We start from the raw sequence: 21,411 nt of genomic DNA, 5'->3' as shown, positions 1-21,411 counted from the left end.
TGCATTTGCACTCTTACAAAATAGCTATCACAGAAACTCAACTTTATAGGCTGGAAAAGTCATGCTATTTAGGGACATTGCTTTATTTATTTTATCTTCTTCTAGGATTAGTTCTGCTCTGTGGATTAGCCAGAGCCCACATACAAGTAGTGATGCACTGCAGAGTCAGATCAGGTGTGAGGAATTTCTCTACTTCCTTACTTTAAAGGACAGAAATTCTTTAATTTCCCCCTTTCTTTTCCTAATGAAGCCCCATGTAATTTCATGGAACATTAAAACAGAGATTCTGAGATTGTGAATAACAATGTTGCAGCAGGTGTCTTCACTCCACCTTAATTATTTTTATCTTTCTTTTTTTTTAAGTTTATTGTTACTTTGTAGTTTTGCTGACAAAAATATGCAATCTGTTGCTTAAAATATTAAATAAATATTAATTCCTGTTACTTTGTGTTCATCACCCATTGGAAACATGCTTTCAGATTAGGGCAGAAAGGTTTTGTGGTTCTCTGAAGCCTAATCCCAATAGTGGCGTGCAGGTGAGGTGTCCTGCACTGCGGGTGGGCCAGCTGAGGAAGGTGTGAAGGGAGCAGTGTTGGTGCAGTGCTCTGCTCCATTTCACATGCCTTTTGCAACCCCAGAAAGTGCCCCTGGACCTATAGGCTTTGTGGCTCTCTGAAGCCCAGCCCTAAAGACTGAAAACTCCTGCATTTGTATAGTCCTGAACTTTGCAATAAGCTTTGAATTTTGTTTCAAGAACTTCTCAGCATTTCTGTAACCAATGAATAGCTAAATATACACTGGTTTGGAGATCAAATGAAAAAGATACTTCATCACCAGTATCTGGAGCATCTAATGTGTTATGAAGTAACTTACTGGTTTAAAACTCAAGTATGCATTACTCAAGTAACCACAGATATTTTGAAGGATATTTTATTGTTGTAGGCATAGTATATTCTTCCAGCTTTGTCTTATGGTTCTACGTCTAAAATCCACCATGAACTTGAAGAGTTTGATAGTCTCAGTGAGGTGCAAAAAATAGAGACAGTAAATGTTGGAGTCTGAGATAGAGTGTATGCCCTTGTCTCTGATGCTTCTGAGATCCAAGAGAACATTGAATTTCATACAAAATGAAATGTTTTTATGGTGTTACATGAAAACAACCATTAAAGTTAGATAGAAAAGCTAAAAGTGTGAGTGTGTAGATTAGAAAGTTTTCTTAGGTCACTAGGTGAAAAAGTTAGTTTAGAGTTTAAACTAGTTTAGAGAGCAGAAGGCAAGATGGAGGATTTAGAATGTTGTCTCTTTTGGTTCTTCTTTCTTCTTCATATTATTTTTCTAGAGGTTTTTGGGTAGTAGTAGGTGATTGGATAGAAAATGCCACAATGCAGTACACAGGTGTTGGGTCATTGGGTCATTAAGAAAAATAATATAGGTGTCTATTGTTAATTGGGTAAGAATGAGTATAAAGATAAAAGAACTGCATCGTTCAGGGCCATTTTATGCCTTCAGAACCAAAATGAGCCAGGTTGTAGTGAATTAAACTTGTGCAGAAAGTCTAAAGAGACCTGCCAGGTTTTGTGATAACATCCTAATAAACACGAGAAACAAGATCCTAACGAGCTCTGGAGTTTTCTTCTGACCCAGAGAACTGAGATAAGCAGGACTCCCTGTGAAGGAGTATTCTGAAGGAGGTCAGCTCAGAGAAGCTGAGAAATCCAGGAGTGAGGAGAAGTGCAAAAGAAGCACAGCAGAATCAAAAAAGAAAAAAAACAAATTAAAAAAGTTGCAAGTAAAACCATTGTTCATCCTGTGGGTGTGGTTGAATAAATACAGTTTTGGTTTCTGTGATATAAAATATAACAGACTTGTTATATTCTATATCCTATGCTTAGGATGTGTTTTACTTAAATTAGGTGACTGGCTTGGTGGTTTGGTATTTTTTTTTCATAACTTGTTATGAAATGCTCATTAACTGGCTCTTCCCACCACCATCTGGGCAGGAGGGAGCTCAGCTTGGTTGGGTCCTATGAACATTGGAATTTATAGTACTGGACTACTTGGTGGGAAGGCTCCTACAGGAACTTTGTGATGAAACATCCAGCTGTAATTGTATCAAGGAGCGAAGGCTAGAGCAAATGAGAACCTGTGCATTTCCTCTCTGTCTGCAGCATCCGCTGGAAAAGCAGGCCTAAAGGCTTGCTTTAAACTGGTTTGTGAGTTTGGCTTGGGAAATAGCTCCATTTCTTGTAAAATGCAAGGAAGCTTCTTGAATGGATTGAAACTGCAAATGAATGCAGATATTTACTGGAAATGGAAATGCTACTCAAAATCTTGACAAATGGGTCATTTTCATGGTGCTCTCTCCCCATGTGTGACTTCTAAACAGTCTAGGAGGTGTCTCTTTCCACAGCTGTTCTGGGGTGATTTTGGAGGTTGTTGGAACAGGATGGAGCAAGGGTCTAGCCCTGGGTGTTAGCAGGAGACTCTTTGGCTAGCAGAGAACGTTGAAGAAAGCACTGCAATAGTTTGGGTTTCTAAGCAACCTTATAATGTCAGCTTCATGGTGCACTTATATAGAGACTGTAGAAACAGAAATGCATTTGGTCAGGAAAGGTGGCTCAGATGGGTCCCAGTATTCACTTGACCCTTGTGTGTGACATTTAAAGCTTAATAGCATTAAAATAAATTGCATGCTCAATATTTAACTGCTTTACTAAGCTGAAACCTAAACAAACACAAGAAAAAGAATTCTAAATTAGAGAAACTGCTGATTTTGCAATGACTTTCATTCCACTTACAGTGTTCAAAAGAGAATGCAAAAGGTAAGGGATTTATAAATCCAACAATCACTTTTACAACTATCAACTTTTTTAAGTGTTCTCTGCATAACGTATGTATGCATATACATAATTTTAGAGAAATCACAAATTAAATAAATTATATTAAAATATACACAATATATACAAACATAAACAGACATATAATGCAGGCACATATTCCTTCTAAATTTATATGCTTTAAGTAGGGAATCCCCTAAATAGGGATCTGTTTTAGTGAGCCAGAGTGGTCACAGAACCAAAACACAAAATACAAAAGTAATTCAAGAGTCCATGTTGCTTTGGAAGGAGGAAGTCATGCCCCATAAATCTAGCAAGGGATTTCAGAAGAGTTTGTAACCATTTCTGTAGCTGGATCTGGACAATAAAGTAGAGTCTTCAAAAGCCCCTGGATCAAAGACTACAGAGGAAGAAGGTAAGGTGAGAGGTATTTTCCCCCTTCATGGTAAATACCTGATCTTAAATAGGTAGAAATAAATTGTCAGTATTCTTAATGGAGTATTAGGCTGCCCAGTCACTTTTTTTTCGGCACTTTGGATGTTCAGAAATCTCCATGTTAGCTGCAAAGGGAGTGAACAGCAAGAATAGCAAGTTGGCAACATTTGTTTCAAATATTTGATATTAAATATCAAATCTGACTGTGAAAATGTGACCGTAATCTTATAGTAGAAAATATCTGAGAAATCCAGCAACTAGTGACATTTTTATGTCAATAAATGTATAGGAGCTTTGGATACAGAGCAACAGGGTCCATGTTATCTTCAAGAAGAATGATCTGGGAATCACTGTGGATAATTGTCTGAAATTGTCAAGTCAATACCCAGGGAAGGCTAAAAACACAGTGTATCATGCAGCTGAGGAAGGAGGGAAGACAGAAAAAGCAGAAAGCATCCGTAGGAGATGTGTTGTGGTGTGCTGCAGTCACATCACGATTCCATTTATGTGCTGGTGTTTGCAGGCAGTACTGGGCTTCTCATCTCAGGAATGGTGAAACTCAATTAGAAAAGGGAAAAAAAGAGTCACCAGAAGCCTGCATCCTCAGAGATACTGAATAGTTTCTGCAAGAGGAGGATTATTCAGTTTGGGAAAAAGCTGCTGAGTTAGGTGTGATTAAACTGTATTAAGCCACCAGTGGTATGAAGCTGAATGGAGAAACGGAGGGTGCTGTTCCTAAAGCTCACGAAGTGAGAACTGTACTGAGCCCACGTGAAATGCTCAGGCACACCATGCACTGCCACAAGGAGCTGTGGGCAGAAGTGTAAAAAGGTTCAAAAATTGGTGATGAGTGGGCCTATGAAGGATCTCTCCATCCCAGAGAGTGAACCTGCAAGTGGGTCGTGTTTAGGCAGCACCAGCTAGGGAGATTTACCCTTTTCTCTTTTTTATTAAAAAAAAGAACCTTGACAATTTAAGACAGAGGTCAGATGAATGGAGGAAGAACTTCCAGTGCTTTTTACTGTTGAAGATTTATCTGGGGTTTTGTGGGTTTTTTCCCAGTCAGGGGCTGTTTAGGGTATTACTTTAGAGTCTAGTCAACCTGTGCTCTATGAAGTAGAACAGCTTCTTTCCCTGGCACCTCATTTCACAGCATTTCATGCAAGTTTATGTTGGATCCCCTGCTGTCACTGGTCCTCTCATGCAATAAGTGAAAGGTTAATGCATTGCAAAAGTAACTGTGATAATCCTGGGCTGTAATTTAGTCCATTTAGTGTATCCACATGATTAATTTTGAAATGCATTACGCAAAACAAGAAGTAATGCAAACTTCATATTGTCTCCCTTACACCATAGTCTTATTTAATTAGTCACTGAAACAACCACCTGAAAGCTTTCCCTCTGTCTTTTTGTTTGAATCATGAATTTTAAAGACTTTTGAGAGAGTGACTCAGGAGGTGAAACAGCAGGGCTTCTGATGTTATTTATAAGCTTTGTACTGGAAACTATTTCAGTGTTGGAGGCCATGAAACTCAAGCAACTTAGCCTGTAATTTCATCATTTGAGACTAAGTGACAGGAAAACTAATGCTGTCAGTGCCCCACTAAACAGTATTAGCATTCCCCATTGACTCTGCTTATTGAAAAATGGATAATGAAATAATTGGCATTAAAGCCAGCTGTCAGCTACAGGTTATATCACAAAGGAAGAGGTTAATATGAGCGCCAAAATACATGCAAGAGATGCTTGTAATAATTGGGTTTTCATTACAATAGTAGTACTGCAGACTGAAGTTAGGCAGAGGTAGAACATAAAACATCTGTACAACACCTAGAACAAGTATTCAAGCACTCTACAGGGCTTGCAGCAAAAGAGATGATGAGACACTGGCAGAACATTCCAGCCAGCCCATCCTAATACAGCTACCACTGCAGATTTACTCCCTGAGCACTTGAGATTCGTGACTTCGCTGGATTTTTGAAAGGCACAAAATGAAAATGAAAGTAAAAATAAAAATAAAAATTGTATTCCTGTTCCTATCTTTCATCCATTTTTCTTTTTGTGCATTTTTGGCACATATACTTTGAAGTACAAGGCATGTGTCTTCCTACTTCTACCCTGAAGTTTTGACCTTTCAAAATGTGTTGGGCAGAAATGCTCCAGCTATGAGAAGGGGGAGGCTATAGAGGCTATTAATTCTATTACTGTGTGTGAGGAATAGAATGCTCTTAACTTCTGTGTTTATTCTTTCCTGGTTTTTAACTACACATTTAAATACCAATTTTTAACTACATAGGAGATTGTGATATGTCCCTTTGCCCTTTATTTCATTATTTTTAAGTACTTGATGTAAAAGAAAAAGACATGTATATTTCATCAGGATTTGCTTTATTTTTATGGCATTATAGATTTTTAGTACACTCCTGAACAGTGTCATTGACATGAAAAAGATCTGAGATTAGAATAAACTTGAAAATGAAGTGAAATTTAAAAAAAAAAAAAAATCCTGTTTCTTGAAGAAGAAGCAGGGAACAAAGGCAATATTTAATAGATAGGAAAAAAGGAATCTGTCTTTTATAGCCAGGGAAATCACTGCAGAAATAAAAATAAGGTTTCAGATCAGGCACCTGATGTCTTGACATCTTACTACGAGCAATGCCTTTGATAGCATGTAGGTTTTTCTTTATACAAAGGTGAAGCTCAAACAGGTACTTGGAAGATGTAAGCAAAGCATGTGTTACAAGCCCTTTCTATTTGTAAACTTCTGGAAACATTGAGAAAATTCTGCCTTGTTAAGGAAGGCATTTCCAGCTTTGCTGTTAGGAGGTAGTACAGCTTACTCAACACAACACTGGCCTCAGCTCAGCTGTCTGGCATCAATTCCTTTCTCAGCTGCTGTGAGAAAATGAATGTGTCGTTTCATCTCTGCATGACCCTTTCATCCTTCAGGTCCTCTTGGCTGTTTAGAGTGTATGTTCTTCTGAGCTGGAGTCTTTTCTCATTGGAGAGGTGTATATACACTGTGTAAAATAGTAGAGTGGCAATTCTGTCAAGTCCTCTAGGGACTACTATAAAATGAAACCTGAAAAAGTTACACAGTTTTTTATAAATCATTTGTGTATTAACTTCACTGTATAAGGCAATATAGATGCAGAGGTCAGTATCCCAGAGATCTAGCTGTAATATTGAAGACCCAGGACAACCAAGAGAGGTTATGGAAACACTGGGGATTTTCCCATTGTATCTGAAAGATTCATGGCATAGCTGTGAGGTTTACTTGAAAGCAAAGATAACTGGGAAGCTATTGATAGGACTCTGTAGCAAACATGTATTGACTCCACAACTCATATTTTACTTCCTTTGTCAATTGAATGCTGTCTGGGGTATAAAAAGAAAAGAAAGAAAATAGGGAGGAGTGTAATGCACGGTGTTTTAAGATGTAGAATTGCTCTGAAGTTACTGCTTGCTTTCCCCCTTGAAGTTATTTGTGTTTTATGGAAACTGCCTTTGTCATCATTCTGATAATTATTATCTGCTTTTCCAGTCATTGTTTGCACAAATGAAAATATTTTGAGTGCTTAAATATCTGGCAATAAAGTTTAATTCTAGTTATGACTTATGACAGCAGTGCTTATGAAAGCAGTGCCTGACAGAGAGTGACAAGAAGCAGTGGTTATCACTGACATGCCCATCATTTGTTTTGTGGTTCAAGCATCCTTTTACCTCAATAGCAGCATCTCATCTTAAGCTGGCAATACGACCTTTGTCAGTTTATTAATGTGTGAAGAATTGGTGTTTGATATGAGCACTAAGTAAGGCAAGTCAATATCCTCATCATCGGCTAGTGAGTATTTGCATTGGGCATTTCATGCTGAGAGCAGAAGCTAGAAGGGATGGACTGTTTTTCAAAGTTTCTCAGTGTGTGTGTATTTTCATCAAGACACTCTTACATAGCTGATTACTAAAAATACATGGTCAGTATGAACTGGCAAAGCAGCTGCTTTTACCTGCCTTATGCAGTGCATCAAACCAAGTATGACATAGCAGCTGGTCATGCAGAGAATCAACAAGTGAGTTCAAGACAGGAATGAACTTGAATTGAAGAATTCTTTTTTTATGTTGTGTTAATTCTAAGGGATGTCTGAAAGACCCAAGGCACCATGGGTTGGAGTGCCACACAATGGCTGAGTTTGGCAGGCACCCCTTGAGCTTGCCTAGTCCAAGCCCCCAGCTTAAAGAGTCAGCTGCAGCAGCTCGCGGAGGACCGTGTTCTGTCAGGATTTGAATATCCTAAAGGATGGAGGTTCTGCAGCCTCTCTGTCCTGGTGTTTGACCCTGGGGGATCACCACTGTGGCACTAGATAGCTGCTGATGCAGTAACATGCATTAAATTAGGTGCAACATGCACTAAACTATGCTAAAGAGGATTTTCTGTCACCTTGTAATGGTAATGGTACTATGAATTATCTTTGTATTACTTTATTGAAGTTGTAAATGATTCATTTTCTCCAGTTTTTAATTTCCAGTATTTTTGATGCATTCAAGTAATATGTATGGCATTTTTTGGCAGCAGTTTTTAACAGTTTCTGTTTTCATGCCACAGCATCTATTATATCCAGGTAGAAGCACTTTCTCACTGATTTCTTTTTTGGTCAACAGCATTCCTCATGTAACTTGCACCACTGGAAAAGCAGGGAGACTGAAAAAGGACAATTAAAGAGGGTTGTTTGGCAAACATCCCTTTCTTTTTTCTCTTTATGGGTGCTCTGCAAACGCAGGAAGAAAAGCGCAAAGTGCATGATTTGTGACAGTGTAGCACCTAGCCCAACTCTTGGTTTTCTGTTCAAGTGTTGGTTCCATCAGGAAATTGGAATTAGATATGTGTTACATTCCTACATAACACTGCCCAGCTGAAGGTTTTTTAAGTATTTAATTAAAGCTTATAGACTGTTTCAAGTCTGTATGCTGTTCCCTTTCTAGGTGGCTAGCATGAACATGGGTGAAAACTTTATAGGTCTGTGAGCCATGGCTCCTCATCTGTTTTACTTGACTCCTAGCTTGGTGAAAATAAGCCCCCATTTGTTAGTGACTTCTTCCTGAGACAAATGTTACATAGCAACAACAGTGAAAAATTATGCTCACAGCATTGCTTCTTCTGGTAGGTTTTTAAAAAGGAGGCTGTAGGTCCCCATGGACTTTACTGAAATAACCCAACATGACTGCAGTCTCCAGGGGCCTGCAGAATTTCCCTCTTCATGGTCATCTGCAAGGGCTGCTCTCAGCCCTGGATGCATTTACTAGTCAAAGTGCAGCCTGGCCACCTCTGGCAGCAGAAACGTCTGCAGGCAGCTGACATCAGCATGGAGGAGTCTCAAGTTTGAAACAAGAGACTTCCTTGCAATAAAAATTGGTTGCAGTCATATCTGTGTCCCAGAGTGCTTCATGTCCAGAGGTTTGTGTGAGGCCCTCAGCTGTCAACTCTTCTTGTGCTCAAAGCCAAGAACATGGATTTTCACTTTTGTTTCTGATTACATAGGATAAAACTGCTTTCTTAGGGTCTTTTCTTAGTCCCTCAAGATGTTTGCATGTCACGGGCTTCAGTGCTAGCTCACAACATTGCAGAGACAGCATGGCCAGTTTGAGAACCTTTTGATCTTCTTGCACAGTAATTGCTTGATGTCAAAGTTGATAATTTTCTGACTTATCAATTTAGAGAAAAAAAAATATTTTCCAGTGTTTCAGGAGTTAAACATGACAAAGCAAAGGGTGTTTGGTTTTGTTCCATTCACAGGAATAGAGTGCTTCTCTGTAAATCCATAATTACTCTGATTAGTGAAATTTCTTGTGGCAAAATCTGTGCAACTTTTGTCTTGAGTCTTACAGAAGTGTTCAAAAACAGTAATGGGGTTGCCTCAACAGCTTAACTTGTAATGTGTCTGTAGTACAAAAGTTCATCAGTTAAAGGATTTATCACTGTTCAATCCTTTTATGATTGCATATATTTAAAAGGATTCAGAAGAAAAATTTAAAAGTGACCATGACTTGACATAAATTTAATGCTAAAATGATTAGAACATAATTCATCCCCTGTAACCTACCCATTAACTTCTGTGGGATTGCAACACTTCAAGTGAGGAGAAAACAGGTCATTTAAGAACAAGAAGAGCTTCTTAAAATCAGTCATAATACTGTATAACCTTATGCTGTAACATTTGGACTTTCAGCTTATCATCTTTCTTATGAAGGGATCTTCACCTTGGGTGGAATTAAAATGCATTAACTTTCTATTCCATCTCTCTAAAATAGCAGTGAACTGAGCCATCCAAGTCAGTCCCCATTACAGCAAGAGAAACATGCCTGTTACCCACAGGGAGAGCTGGATTGTTTGAGTGATCAAAAGATATGTATTATAGGAATGTACAGTTATGCTGTGGGAAATTTTGCTTTCATTCTCTTCAAAGGCTTCAGGCATCTCAGAAAACCAAGAAAAATCATAACAGTAAGTCTTATGAGCACACATGAGTTTATCAAAGTCCTCATCATCTGATACTGATTTCCACTGCATGTAAATAAATAATATGAATAATTTATATACTTCTTCTTTATAGTCAAACAATTCTGGGTTTTTTTTCCTTCTTGGCATGGCAGGAGTATCCTCAGTCTGTGTTTCTGCCTGCAGCCCATAGCTCTTACTTGTGAATTGACAGCAGTTCTCTGGGTTTGTAGACCAAGAAAGGAGTGGGTCTTGTGCTAAGGGGGTCCTTCATTGGGAGCTGTGCAGCTCCTAGCCCTGGTCAGTGAGCAGGACAAGGGAATCAATGCAAAGGAATTGCATTCAAGCAGTGAATGAGTGTGGTGGGGGAAAATTTCAAATTTACTTATTTTCAAAATTTGCTGTGGAATTTTGTTAATGGTGGAATGGTTGTTGACATTACAACAAAACTGATGGAGGGTAGTAAAACTGGAGGAGAGACAGAAGTAATAAATTGGGAAAGAAGGAAATTCAAGGGAGGAAGTTCAAGAGAAATGGGGATCAGTGGGCACTGGAGCAGAGAATAGCCAGGGTAATAATCCTCTGCCAGCATCTCCGATGCAGCTCCTAGTTGGGTATCATCTTCTCCAGTTCATCTTGGCTTTGGCCTGCCTTGAGTAAAATCTTGCAAGCATTATTTGTGCTCCCTGAGCCCGCCTGTCTTGGGGGAAAGTAGTCCTTTCCCTGCCTATGTGGTCCCAGGGGAAATTAGTTGTTGCTGAAAGGGAAGAATTGTGATTCCACTCAACTTGCTTCTGCCCCAGCTGATGAGGACTCCTGACTGTGAGAGGAATGTAGTCCTGGGCTACCTGGGTTACCCAGATTATCTGGAAATGTGTTCTGAAACAGCACATCCTGGTGATGTACAGGGGCTCAAAAGCAGAAACAAATTCCAAAGTTCCCCAACACAAATAACAGCAAGAAAAGGATTCATAAATCAATTGTAACTCATCAGTGGAGAACAGGGAAAGCTGCTGCTGTGGAGTTACTGTAGGGATTTTCCTGCTTGAAATCTGTTAGTTTCAGAAGAAAATGGATGCATACTGTTGCTGAGGAAACGAGTTTCCCAGGAGAAGGTTGTCTTTTACCCAGTGTGAATTTTTGCTGCCTCATGCTCACATGAGTCAATTAACCTAAACCCTACAAGCTGCACATGACACAGCTCTGTACAGTTATTTTATTTCAAATATATTATGAATTTTATGCAGTTGCACGTGGCTTTAATCATAAAGAGCCCAGGAACAGATTCAAGTTTATATTCCTCTTTAAATATTTGTATTCCTATAATGGAACTTTGCCCATTTTTCTCTGTAGGTGCCAGCTTGCAGGATGACATCAATAAATACTTCTGGTTTCATCATTCTCAAGGGGACACGATGACAGTTCAGGATCCAAACCAGATGAATCTCTGTGCTGCTGTTTGGGCTGTTGTCTCCTATGTAATTGCTGACATGGAGGATATGTTGCCAAGGTAATAAAACAGCAAGAAAGAAGATCTCTGTTCTTCAGTAAAGTTTGTAAGTCCACTAATGCATGTGGACTATGGCCATAGTAAATTCTGCTACCCTTGAATTTCTGCTTTATTATTATATCTGTTTTCCTCAAAACACACTCTCTTTTATGCATTCCTGCTTCTTTTTGCTGTTTTGATCTTTTCCATTTGTGGTTTTCACTTAAGGGTATTCCTTTAAGTACTTTTTAAATTTCAGATGAAGATATGGTACCTCTTTGACTATGATATAATAACCATTTGTATGCACAGTGATCTTCTGCAGCAGGAAAAATATACCAAATAAATTTTTTGCAACAGAATAATTAGTGTATTGATTTAGTGTACACATTTACTGGTTTTGTTTCTGTCTCTCATTCTATGCATTGAAATTATGTTCTAGTAACCAAACAGCCTCTTCACTGCTTTAAAGTAAAACTGCAGTTTCTAGAAGTTTTCAGGTTATAGGACAAATTAATCATGTGTTTTTTAATGATATGTTAGAATGGTCAAATAATAGTCAAAATGCTAAATTAGCATAATAGTTTCATTCAGGTCCATTTCTAGATCTTAGGAGAGGTTCACCTAAGACTCAAATAAACCAGGATGCAGAGGATAGAGAGCCAATAGAGGACTCCCAGCTGTCCTGTGTTTTTTGGGTACTTCCTCATGGAAAGCCATGTGTGTCTTTTTCTTTCTCATGGAGGGCTCACCGTAGTGACAGGCAGAGAATTTTGTGTGGCAGTTTTTCTATGAGATGCCATGTTTCAGAAACAGCACATAGCTGTGATCTGTGACCTTCAGTACTTGCCAGCTGATATCCAAACAAAGTGTAAGAGCAGATTTTAATCTTGAAGCCATTCCTAGCTGCCCCTCACTTCCAGGGATGGTCTCCCCTGCTGAAGCTGGGCTAGAGGATGCTGGTACAAATTTACTTTGAGGAGAGATTAACCTGGGAATTTGATTGTTTTATGCTTTGTTGGTTTGGGGGTTAGGGTTTTTTCTTGCTTTCTGAGATTATGAATTTTCAGATGAGTTTCAGGCATGTCTGTAGAGAAGGTATAACTGGTCTTGGGGAATATTTAAAGGTATATGATTTCTGCTCATTTCCTTGTGATGTGATCCTTGTTTGTGATTTCAAATTTTACAGCAAGCAAACTTAGTGATGTGAATAACTGCTGCAATATAATCCACACCAAAACACTAATGTTATGAACATGGAGTATTAAACCAAATAGCAGCTCCTAGTGCTGTTAATCAGTTCTGCTGTTGAGCAATAGCTGAATAATGAGCAATTAATTTTTATAGAATTCATAATTATGGTATCTGTTTACTGTGATAATAGCTGTTTTCCATCAAATTTATTAACTATTTCAATATTCCCTCCAAATCACTTCAAGAGCATAAAAGCTGCCTGGAGTTACTCTGCTTTATCTTTTTAAAGAAACAATATTGAAATAAAGTTGGCAAAGATTTCCTCTGCTTTCAAGGCATGATGTCTATGTTTCTTTTTGCTTGACAAGAGCATAGTTGGTGGTGCTCACCACTGACAGATCCTCAGCTGTCTCCAAATCCAGCTTTTTTGTCCTTTATAGAGTGTGACTGACTGTTTCCTGAATTGTTGTTCCATATTGTTTTCCCTCAGGGTATGAGGCTATACATCAGAAATTCAGAAGGATATTCTGTGAAGTTACCTATATTGTTGCAAATCTTAACCTATACTCTTGAAAATGGTGTTTATTTGTGTTTTTCTCCATTGCCTCAAGTCAAATAGAAAATCTCTGGAGTCAAGAATACTCCTCTGCAGGGGAGAATAATACTACAAGTGTGCACATGGCACCACAGCACATGTCAAGATGTGCTTGTCAGCTCCTAAGTAAGTAAATTAACCATTCCCAGGCCAAAAGCAGCACAATTATATAAGATAGACTGTAAAAATTAAGACCATGATGACCCTGAAGAAAATGTCAGCTTCATGTCTGCTTCAGATACACAGCTCTAGAGATAAGCATTGGTTTTGGAAAAAAATGTTCAAAAATCAAATCTACCATGTTATTTTTATATAAATAATGAAAATTTAAATGTTTGATTTCTGATATTGAAAAACAAAAGATTTTTTTTTTTACTTGTAAAACCAGATTTCATTAAAAAGAAGACATTTTCTGTGATTCACCCTTTTTTTTTGTTATGATGTGTATTAGTTCTCAGACCTAAAAGGTCATCTGTCCATAATCCATCTTATCTCCTGATAATCTGCCTGTTCAGATGCACCTCTCTCAAAAATTTCCATAAACAAGGAGATGCTAATAAATTTATTTTCTTTCCCAGTGGGATTTTGTACCATCTGTGCAATAGCTTTTCTTTACCACGGCTCAGTGTAGCAATTATGCTCTTCCAATTAGTGGCTATCAAACATGTATCACTTGGTCAATTTTCAGTTCAAGAACCCCTCTGATGTGATCCAGGTAAGTCAACATAACTTTGCCTTCTACTCTCATGCCATTAATCCTTGAGAATCTTTCTCAACTTTTAATTGAGAAAGTAGTAGCTTAGGACATTATTTATATTACTATTATTGTGAGGATCACCTGTTATAAATCTGTGCTTATCATAAGTAATTTGATAATGATCTAGATCAAAGGGACCATGGGTACATTTCCCTCCAATAAACATTTGGGGTTTTGCCTGCAAAGATTTGTGAGGTGAGAGCTGAAAAAAACAGCACTAGTATTTAAATATATGTCAAAAATTTAAATTTCAAATAATAATTTTCCTCAAGGTCTTACAAATCTCTTGCATCTGCTGAGAAGGGAGGCCCCTGGGTAGTCTTCCTTTCAGCTACAACTTGAAGCTTTCAGACATAGTCATGGAGGGACGAGGCCAATACATAATTCATTTACCTGACTAGACTATAGTACAAATGCTGATAAAAAAATCTGTTTTCAATACTGCATAAGTAATTTTACTGTAAGTAATTTTGCCAGTAATAAAAGATGAATTGCAGGGTAGGTTTGCTTTTGTCCTTCATTGTGCCATGACAATACTGACATTTTACTGTCTCTTTGAATGATTCTGTTCTTTGTGCTCTCACAAGACTTTTAACTCCCTTAAAATAATTAAAAACAAAGAGAGAGTTGAAGCAGTGCTGATTCTGCTGCTCCATTACAAACATCCTTGGCTGTATATTTAGTTAGTATGCTTCCCCCGTAGCGATTTGAGACACTTCCATTTACCATAAGTAAATATCAAACTGATCTTGATATCTATATCTGTCTCATGAAATATACATACCATCTAAATGTGCCCAAATGATTAATTTACTGCTGTGTAATGATTAGCATAAAAATCTCATCACTGCACAGGATAGAAATGTTGCTACTAATTGCTGGTTGGAGTGAACAATGTTTTCTGCATAGAAGTTAATGATGCATTGCATCTCTTGAATGGGAAAACTCAAGACTTTCTGGGAGAAAAGATTTTTTCCCTCTTTTTCCACTAAATATTAGGAGACACTGATCATATATAATAAAAAGGAGTAGATATAATGTAATAGGTGCGTGTAATAGAAAGGAACTTACACCTTTTGTAGTTTTCTGTCTACTGCAAATACATGGAAGCACTGTCCACATACACATTGTGGACTTTGATCATTATTTCTGGAAACTCCAGCTTATTTCACAAAAGTATGGCCAGCTGTGGGCCTGTGATTTGCAGTTACAAGTGTTTAATAAGTACATTGGGCTAGCACCTGATTAAGGTTTTAAATGCCTCTCATCTTAATAATCATGTTTGTGCTTGGAGGGGGAGCCTTGATGACAGCCTTATATCCAACTCTGTGTCCAGCATGCAGTTTGATTTTGCTTCAGGACAGATCAACCTCCTGTAGTTTATGTTAAGTTTATGTCTTCTGGAGGGTTTTTATCTTTCACTTTGTTTCTCAGCACTTGTACTGTGGCATTGATATTAGAAATGAATGACTGAAAAAAAATCTGTGTATTTTGTGTATTAGGGCTCAGGAGCTGTGAGATGCAATTGAGATGACTCCGAAGAGCAGCACATAAGTACATGGTAGAGAGCTTCATCAGGGCCAACACTTGCCATTATCACTGACCTCTGTTACTGGCAGACAGAGCTTTGTGATCAATGCAGTGAATTTATATCACCAGTCATGGTTGTCTCCATAACTATGTGAAAGTCAGCCTTATGAAAACTAAAGAGGGAAGCTCTGGAAGAGGGACCACAAAAGCCACAAAAAGAGCAAGGTTGTACTGACTCAGGGACTGTGACTTCAAGTACCAATGTTTTACTCTGCTGTGCTGTGTGAGCTGGGGAGTGCTACCTAAACCTCCTTCAGTTTCACTGTTAAATGTTGTTAGTGATGTTTGGTGCTCATGTTCGGTGTAGCCTCATTTAACAACACTGTGTTAAAAGACATGATGCAAGTAAAATGTAAGTTCATAGCAGAGGTAAGGTCCAGTTGGAGGAGAGGAATAAGTTAACATCTTCCAGCTGCATGAGAATTCACCTGTAAAACGTATTTTGTTAATTACTGTTTGCATTTGCAATACTTGGCATTATTCATATTATTTGCATTTACTATTTGACATGAAAAGCAAAAAGAAATGTTCCTCCTTCAGATACTGCCATTTCAAAATAGACTTGGAACATCAGGCATATCAATTTTAAATTAATGGTACTTTGCATCTGGGAATGATGTAGGACAATTATGTGTGCAAAACACTCACACACAACGCTGTCTGTATATATATATGTATATAATTTCACTGCATTGAATTGTCACACATGTACTAAAGAGTATTTCACAGAATCAGGGGCAGTTTGGGAAAATGGAATAGGTTAAATGGTTTCCCAACACTCGTGCAGCGAGTCAGTCCTAAAGCTAAGTATAGTTTAGTTCCTGCCTCAGCCAAACTGTGCTGCCCATAAATGAGTTGCTACTTTCTTTTTATATCACTGAGAAAAATTTGAAGCTGATGTGTAAAATTTTGTGCAAAAATGATACTTTTGACTGATCATAGGCTATGTATGTAGGCTGAATTTTCAGGAAATCTTTAGAACTGATTTCACTGAGGTTCTTTGTGACTTGAGTTATAATCTCTGGAATAGTTCAGCATCAGCTTTGTGACTGTGATTATGCAATATTTTGCTTATTCTAAATTTTCTAGATATTTTGCTTTTTCCAGAGATATTATGTCAGTGATACAGCTGCAGAGAACTCATATCATTGCTGGTACTTAGAAGCAAATTTCTCAGTTCTTTTACACTTCATCATTTTTTATTTTGCTTTATATTTCTCTCACTAGGACAGAAGGTATCACAAATTTTAATATGAGACACAATGCAGAGGCTATTGATTGTTCAAAAGTAGATAACAAAATAGTCATAGTTTTTAATAGAGTATCATGCTGATCTTTCCATGGTTATTATGGAGCTTTAGCTCACCAGGAAGATGAGTTTGACAAGAGGAATTGCTAGAAAGTGAGTCATGAGATATTTAACCTTGGAAAGTTAAATGCTGATGCTTTTCCCCTCCAAATTGTTCATTGTAGAAGCAGGAAAAGCTATAAATACCCACAAGAAAATTCTTGATTTTCATCAGCAGTGATTCCCAGTGCAAAGTCCTGCATAGAAGATATTTTAAACCTTTATAATGTAGCCTAAACCTTTAACATGAAATGCTGAGATGCAAACACCCATTAGCTGTGAATTCCTATATTCCTTTTTCTCGACATAAACAGGATGCAGCTCTGTTGGGAATTCAGCTTGGCTTTGATATTGCTGTTCCTCCAAGCAGGATTGCCCCTGGCTATTTAGTGGGCCTATTGGAAGGATAAGTACAAGCAGTAGAAGAAATTACTTAAAATTTTGGTCTTGTTAGATCTTCCTAAAACAATGAAAGTGTGTGGGTATCGCTAAAGGACACGAAAAGATTCACATGAACACCTTTCAGTGTTAGAACAGGAAAGAACCAACCTTTATTCTCTGACTCCAGTATTTATAGATTTTTGACAATGACCAGGGATTGGATAATTAAGTTACCACCTTCCCAATCACACTGGTCATGTGAAACATCCATCAGAAGATGTCTCTTAGAAGGAATGTGATAAACAACTTACGTTTACAGGACTTTCATGGGAAAGTAACTAAAACTGTGAAAACATTATCAGAAGGCTTTAGTTTTCAGGGCAACATGTGGGGGTTAATGCACAAATACCTTTAGTTTATTAAACAGCTGAACATAGGTTTCAGCATGTGCAGTTGTAACTCTTCTTTCCTCTCCTAAATGTGGGAAGAGACAGGATAAAATTGAGCTGCGGGCTGTTGCTCATGGCTGCAGAAGCACGTGGAAGCACAAAGGAGCACGTGGTGGCACAGACAGGCTTGTCCCCACCTGACCTTGGGAGCAGGAGGTGCCACATGGCAGAGCCCATGGAGAGGAGCCTGCTGGAAGCTGCCAGGTGTGTGAACAGCGTGTGATCACCCACAGAAGGACATTTAGAACATGTGTTGCTGATGTGGCGACATGGGATAGGTCATGTAGTGAGAATTACCTTGTAAGGGAATACTGAACCTTGAAAAAGTGTAAAACTAGCTCATTTCTTTGAATAAATTATTTCCTGCTGGTCTGGGTGCATCCCTCAGTCATTATACATAAACACTAGTGTCTTTATAGGTATGAGAAGATAATAAATGAAATAATTCTATAGGCTCTGCAGAAGTACTACATGTATTAAACAACAGCCTGTTTAAGTTACAAAAATCTGACTTAGGTCAACATTTATCAACAGGAACCAACTTCTAAATATGAAGAGAGGATTAATTTCCAAGTTGTTAGAAGGAAACAGACGTTGTAGAAGGAAGGATAGACTTTTACTTTCAATACAGCAAAATCTCATTTCAGGTGTTCCTCATAGTGTGTTTGCTAGAACTCATAGGAGGAATTAGAGAGGATGTGTGCATAGCCTTCCTTGTTGAGCAAAATTCCAGCAGGGCTTGCTGGCCTCAGTAGAGCTTGTCCCACTAGAGACCCTCTGGGTAGGGATTTGTCCATCCCCTGTGCATTTGATAACACTGGGTGTGCTATATTCCTGGAACTATGTATGGCTGAATTTATGGAGTGAGGACCAGAAGCATTTATAGGGAATGTTCTGCAAGAAGCGTGTGACACAGCTGTTCTTGACGCCACTTCTTCATGTGACAAGCAAGTAATGAACCAGCTGCTGGTAGCTCAGCCACCCACTGGGCCTGTGTGGCTCTGTGGGGTGTGAGATCACTCCAGGCTTTACTTAGGGGAAGGAGAACTGAAGGTCACTGACCAGAGTCCAGGTGTTTGGTTGACCTTTCTCTATACCAAGAATGTGGGATTCCCATAGGGAATCTTTCTGCTCATACACTGGATGCAGAGGTCCTTTGCATCCATGGTCCCATAGAATTAGAATTAGGAGAGTTTTCATGCTTGGAGACCATCTGGAGGTGAGTACTTTTTTTGCTCTCCAAATGCTCAAAGTTCAGGATGAGCTCGTGGTCTCAAGTTCTTTTTTTGCTTCCCAAACTGCAGTACTGGTATATCTTGTAGGCTTGGATTTGCAATGGATTTGTAAAATACAACATTGTCATCACACTGAAATCACTGAAGTCTAATACTTTTCATGTTCCATATCTCTGCATTTCAGAGCTGTGTCTAAACAAGCAGGAACAGTAATGGCTGTCAGCAGAGCACTTGACAATATCTTCAAAGCAGAAGAGCTGAGTAAACATTTGCTGTGTGTGCTCTATTAGGTGTCAACAAAAATTTTATTCCTCCCTCCCTCATCTGTGAAGTGATGGAAAGGGAAAATATTACTGCTCTGTGATTCTGCAACAGTTAGTGTTAGCATGGCTGCTGCAATACTATTAAATCAGTTTGAGGCATAGGATTATATGAGACATCAGAACTTGGCAAACTTCAGGGAAATCACAAACGTAGCAACATTGTTTATTGCACAGTGTTTATTCACACAGTAGTGAGTGAGCCTTTAAAACAGGAAAGTGGCTTATAGAAATTGCAGAAACATTCTGCTGACATGCTAAAGCTTTGGAAGACTGCTGTTACATTATTGTAATAAACCAACAAAAGTGAAATTAATACCTGGGTTTTTTAACCTACCACTTTTAGATTCCTCTACAGAAAAAAAACCCCATCAGCTTAGCTTAAAATAACTATACAAAGAGTTCCCGGGGGTCCTTTGATTTGCACTGGTTTAAAATACAAAGAAACAAAGACTGAAGCTCCAGATAAGCATTGGTCAACTCAGTAGGAATTTCTTCAAAAATATTTGCAAATGTGGGCAGATGGTGTTGGGGTGTTCTGCAGTTTAACAGAACAAGCAGTTATATTAGACATTTTCTTTTTCCCAAAATTATCCTGATTTTGAAAAAAATCCTCCTGTTGGTATTAATCTCAAATATTCTAACGAGCTCTAACTTTACTACCATGTTGTAAAAATTTACTTTCTGGCCACTTTTTTTTCCCCTTTGAATGAGCTCAGTTTAGTGGTTTTAACTTAAGACAATAAACCAGGAACTCCCAAATTCCAATTCTGCCATGGTAACCATCTTGCTGGGTGGTCTTGGCACACCCTAAAGGTATGCCTTCTGTGTGGACTTAATTTGTTAAACTCTTAAAAAAAACCCCAAAAGCATCTATTTCCTAGCCTGGATGCAGCCAGAAGTGTGGGCTACTGGTTTGTTCTAATGAGATGTCTTTTAAATTCACTCACAGCCGAAAACAGCTGAGATTTGAGCATTTTCTAATTTATGCTTCATAGGTCAACTAACCTTTATGATGAATAACACTCCAGCTTGGCTGAAATATGAATACAGTTGTGGTCCATCTTCACTGTGGCTAATTCACAATTTGCAGTGGAAAAAAACATCAAAATTTGGTGAAGTTTTGATCTCAAGACCAATGAAACCTTGGAGTTGTGGGGTATTTTCTGTTCATTAAAAAATGAACTCTTTGCACATGAAATTGCAGCTCTTTCCCTTCAGGGTTCTACAAAGAGTCTTCTAGAAAATAAGAGTTAAAACTAGAAAAGGTTAGTACAAAACCTGCCCTGTATGATAATATCATGAGCCTGAAAACAGGGAACATGTTCCAAACTTTTGGAAATGATGAGTTTGTTGGGGTTTCTTCTCCAAGAGCAAGAGTTAATATTAAGTGCAAAGTAATTTTAATAAAGTGTCTAATTTAGTCTTAAATTCACTTTCTTATGGCTATGGGAAATATTCCTTACTGGAGTCAACTCAGACAGAACTCAACAGGAAGGGTCCCGCCCCTCTTCATTATCCCAAGCAAAAATCTGCAAAAATCTACAAAAATCTCACAGATTCTGCTTCTGTAGCTGATGCTTACTGAGCCTTTAGTACAAGTAATTAGGAGTCATCTGTCACGAAACAGTTGGAAGCTAGTGAAATGTCAGAGGATTTCCCTCCATGTTTTATTACAAATTCATGTGCTATCTTCTCAGTTTTGCTTAGTGGATACAATTAATAACACTGAAGACTTCTCAGGGTATAAATTAGGGTTTAAATCTGAAGTAATGCCAGTGGCTTAAAGAAGACAGTTTACTGATTGCTCAGTCTTCAAACTGCACAATGTATCAATTATTCACTTTCTCATCTGTCAACTCTGGCTCTAGATTTGATACATGGTTTAAATGGCATCTCTTTGGTAAAGGAAATTGCAGCAGTACTTTGTTGTATAAAACAGTTCTTTGCACTTTAAGTGAGAGAACTTTGAAACCAAAACTGGTTTTTAAGATATCCATTGCCCCAAAATATTTTTTCGAAATACCCTTTTTTAAAAGTCAATTTCAGTTTCTGTCCCTAATAATATACATATTCACAATCAACACAGCTGAAATAAATCAGAGCAGGGAGGACTCACTCTGTTTGCAGGCACTAATGTTATCAAAAATAGTGATTAAAAAGTAGAAATGGCAATTTTATGCAGTAAGTCTGAGATGCTGCTGTTCCAGGAATGGAAAATAAGTTCTTGTCTTGTATTTAGAATGGAAGAAAACTAAACATCTCTGGGGAAATGGTATGCATAGGAT

The 21,411-nt window shown here is 38.2% G+C and overlaps 1 protein-coding gene across 5 annotated transcripts in view; it reads left to right on the top strand.

Annotated features, from left to right (window-relative positions):
- The window catches only part of CPQ (carboxypeptidase Q), a 147,017-nt gene extending 135,401 nt beyond the window's left edge, over positions 1-11,616 (top strand). For all 5 annotated transcript variants that reach the window (XM_023920743.2, XM_086882000.1, XM_086882005.1 and 2 more), the window contains exon 8: positions 11,119-11,616. In XM_023920743.2, coding sequence (XP_023776511.2) covers positions 11,119-11,279 — 161 coding nt within the window. In that variant the 3' untranslated portion in view covers positions 11,280-11,616. The remainder of the gene's footprint in view (positions 1-11,118) is intronic.
- Positions 11,617-21,411: the final 9,795 nt, after the last annotated feature.

The sequence above is a fragment of the Cyanistes caeruleus genome, chromosome 1 (assembly GCF_971803275.1).
Source record: "Cyanistes caeruleus chromosome 1, bCyaCae1.hap1.1, whole genome shotgun sequence".
Lineage (NCBI taxonomy): Eukaryota > Metazoa > Chordata > Aves > Passeriformes > Paridae > Cyanistes > Cyanistes caeruleus.
The sequence above is the reverse complement of the archived record's forward strand: the minus strand, read 5'-3'. Positions and strand labels throughout refer to the sequence as shown.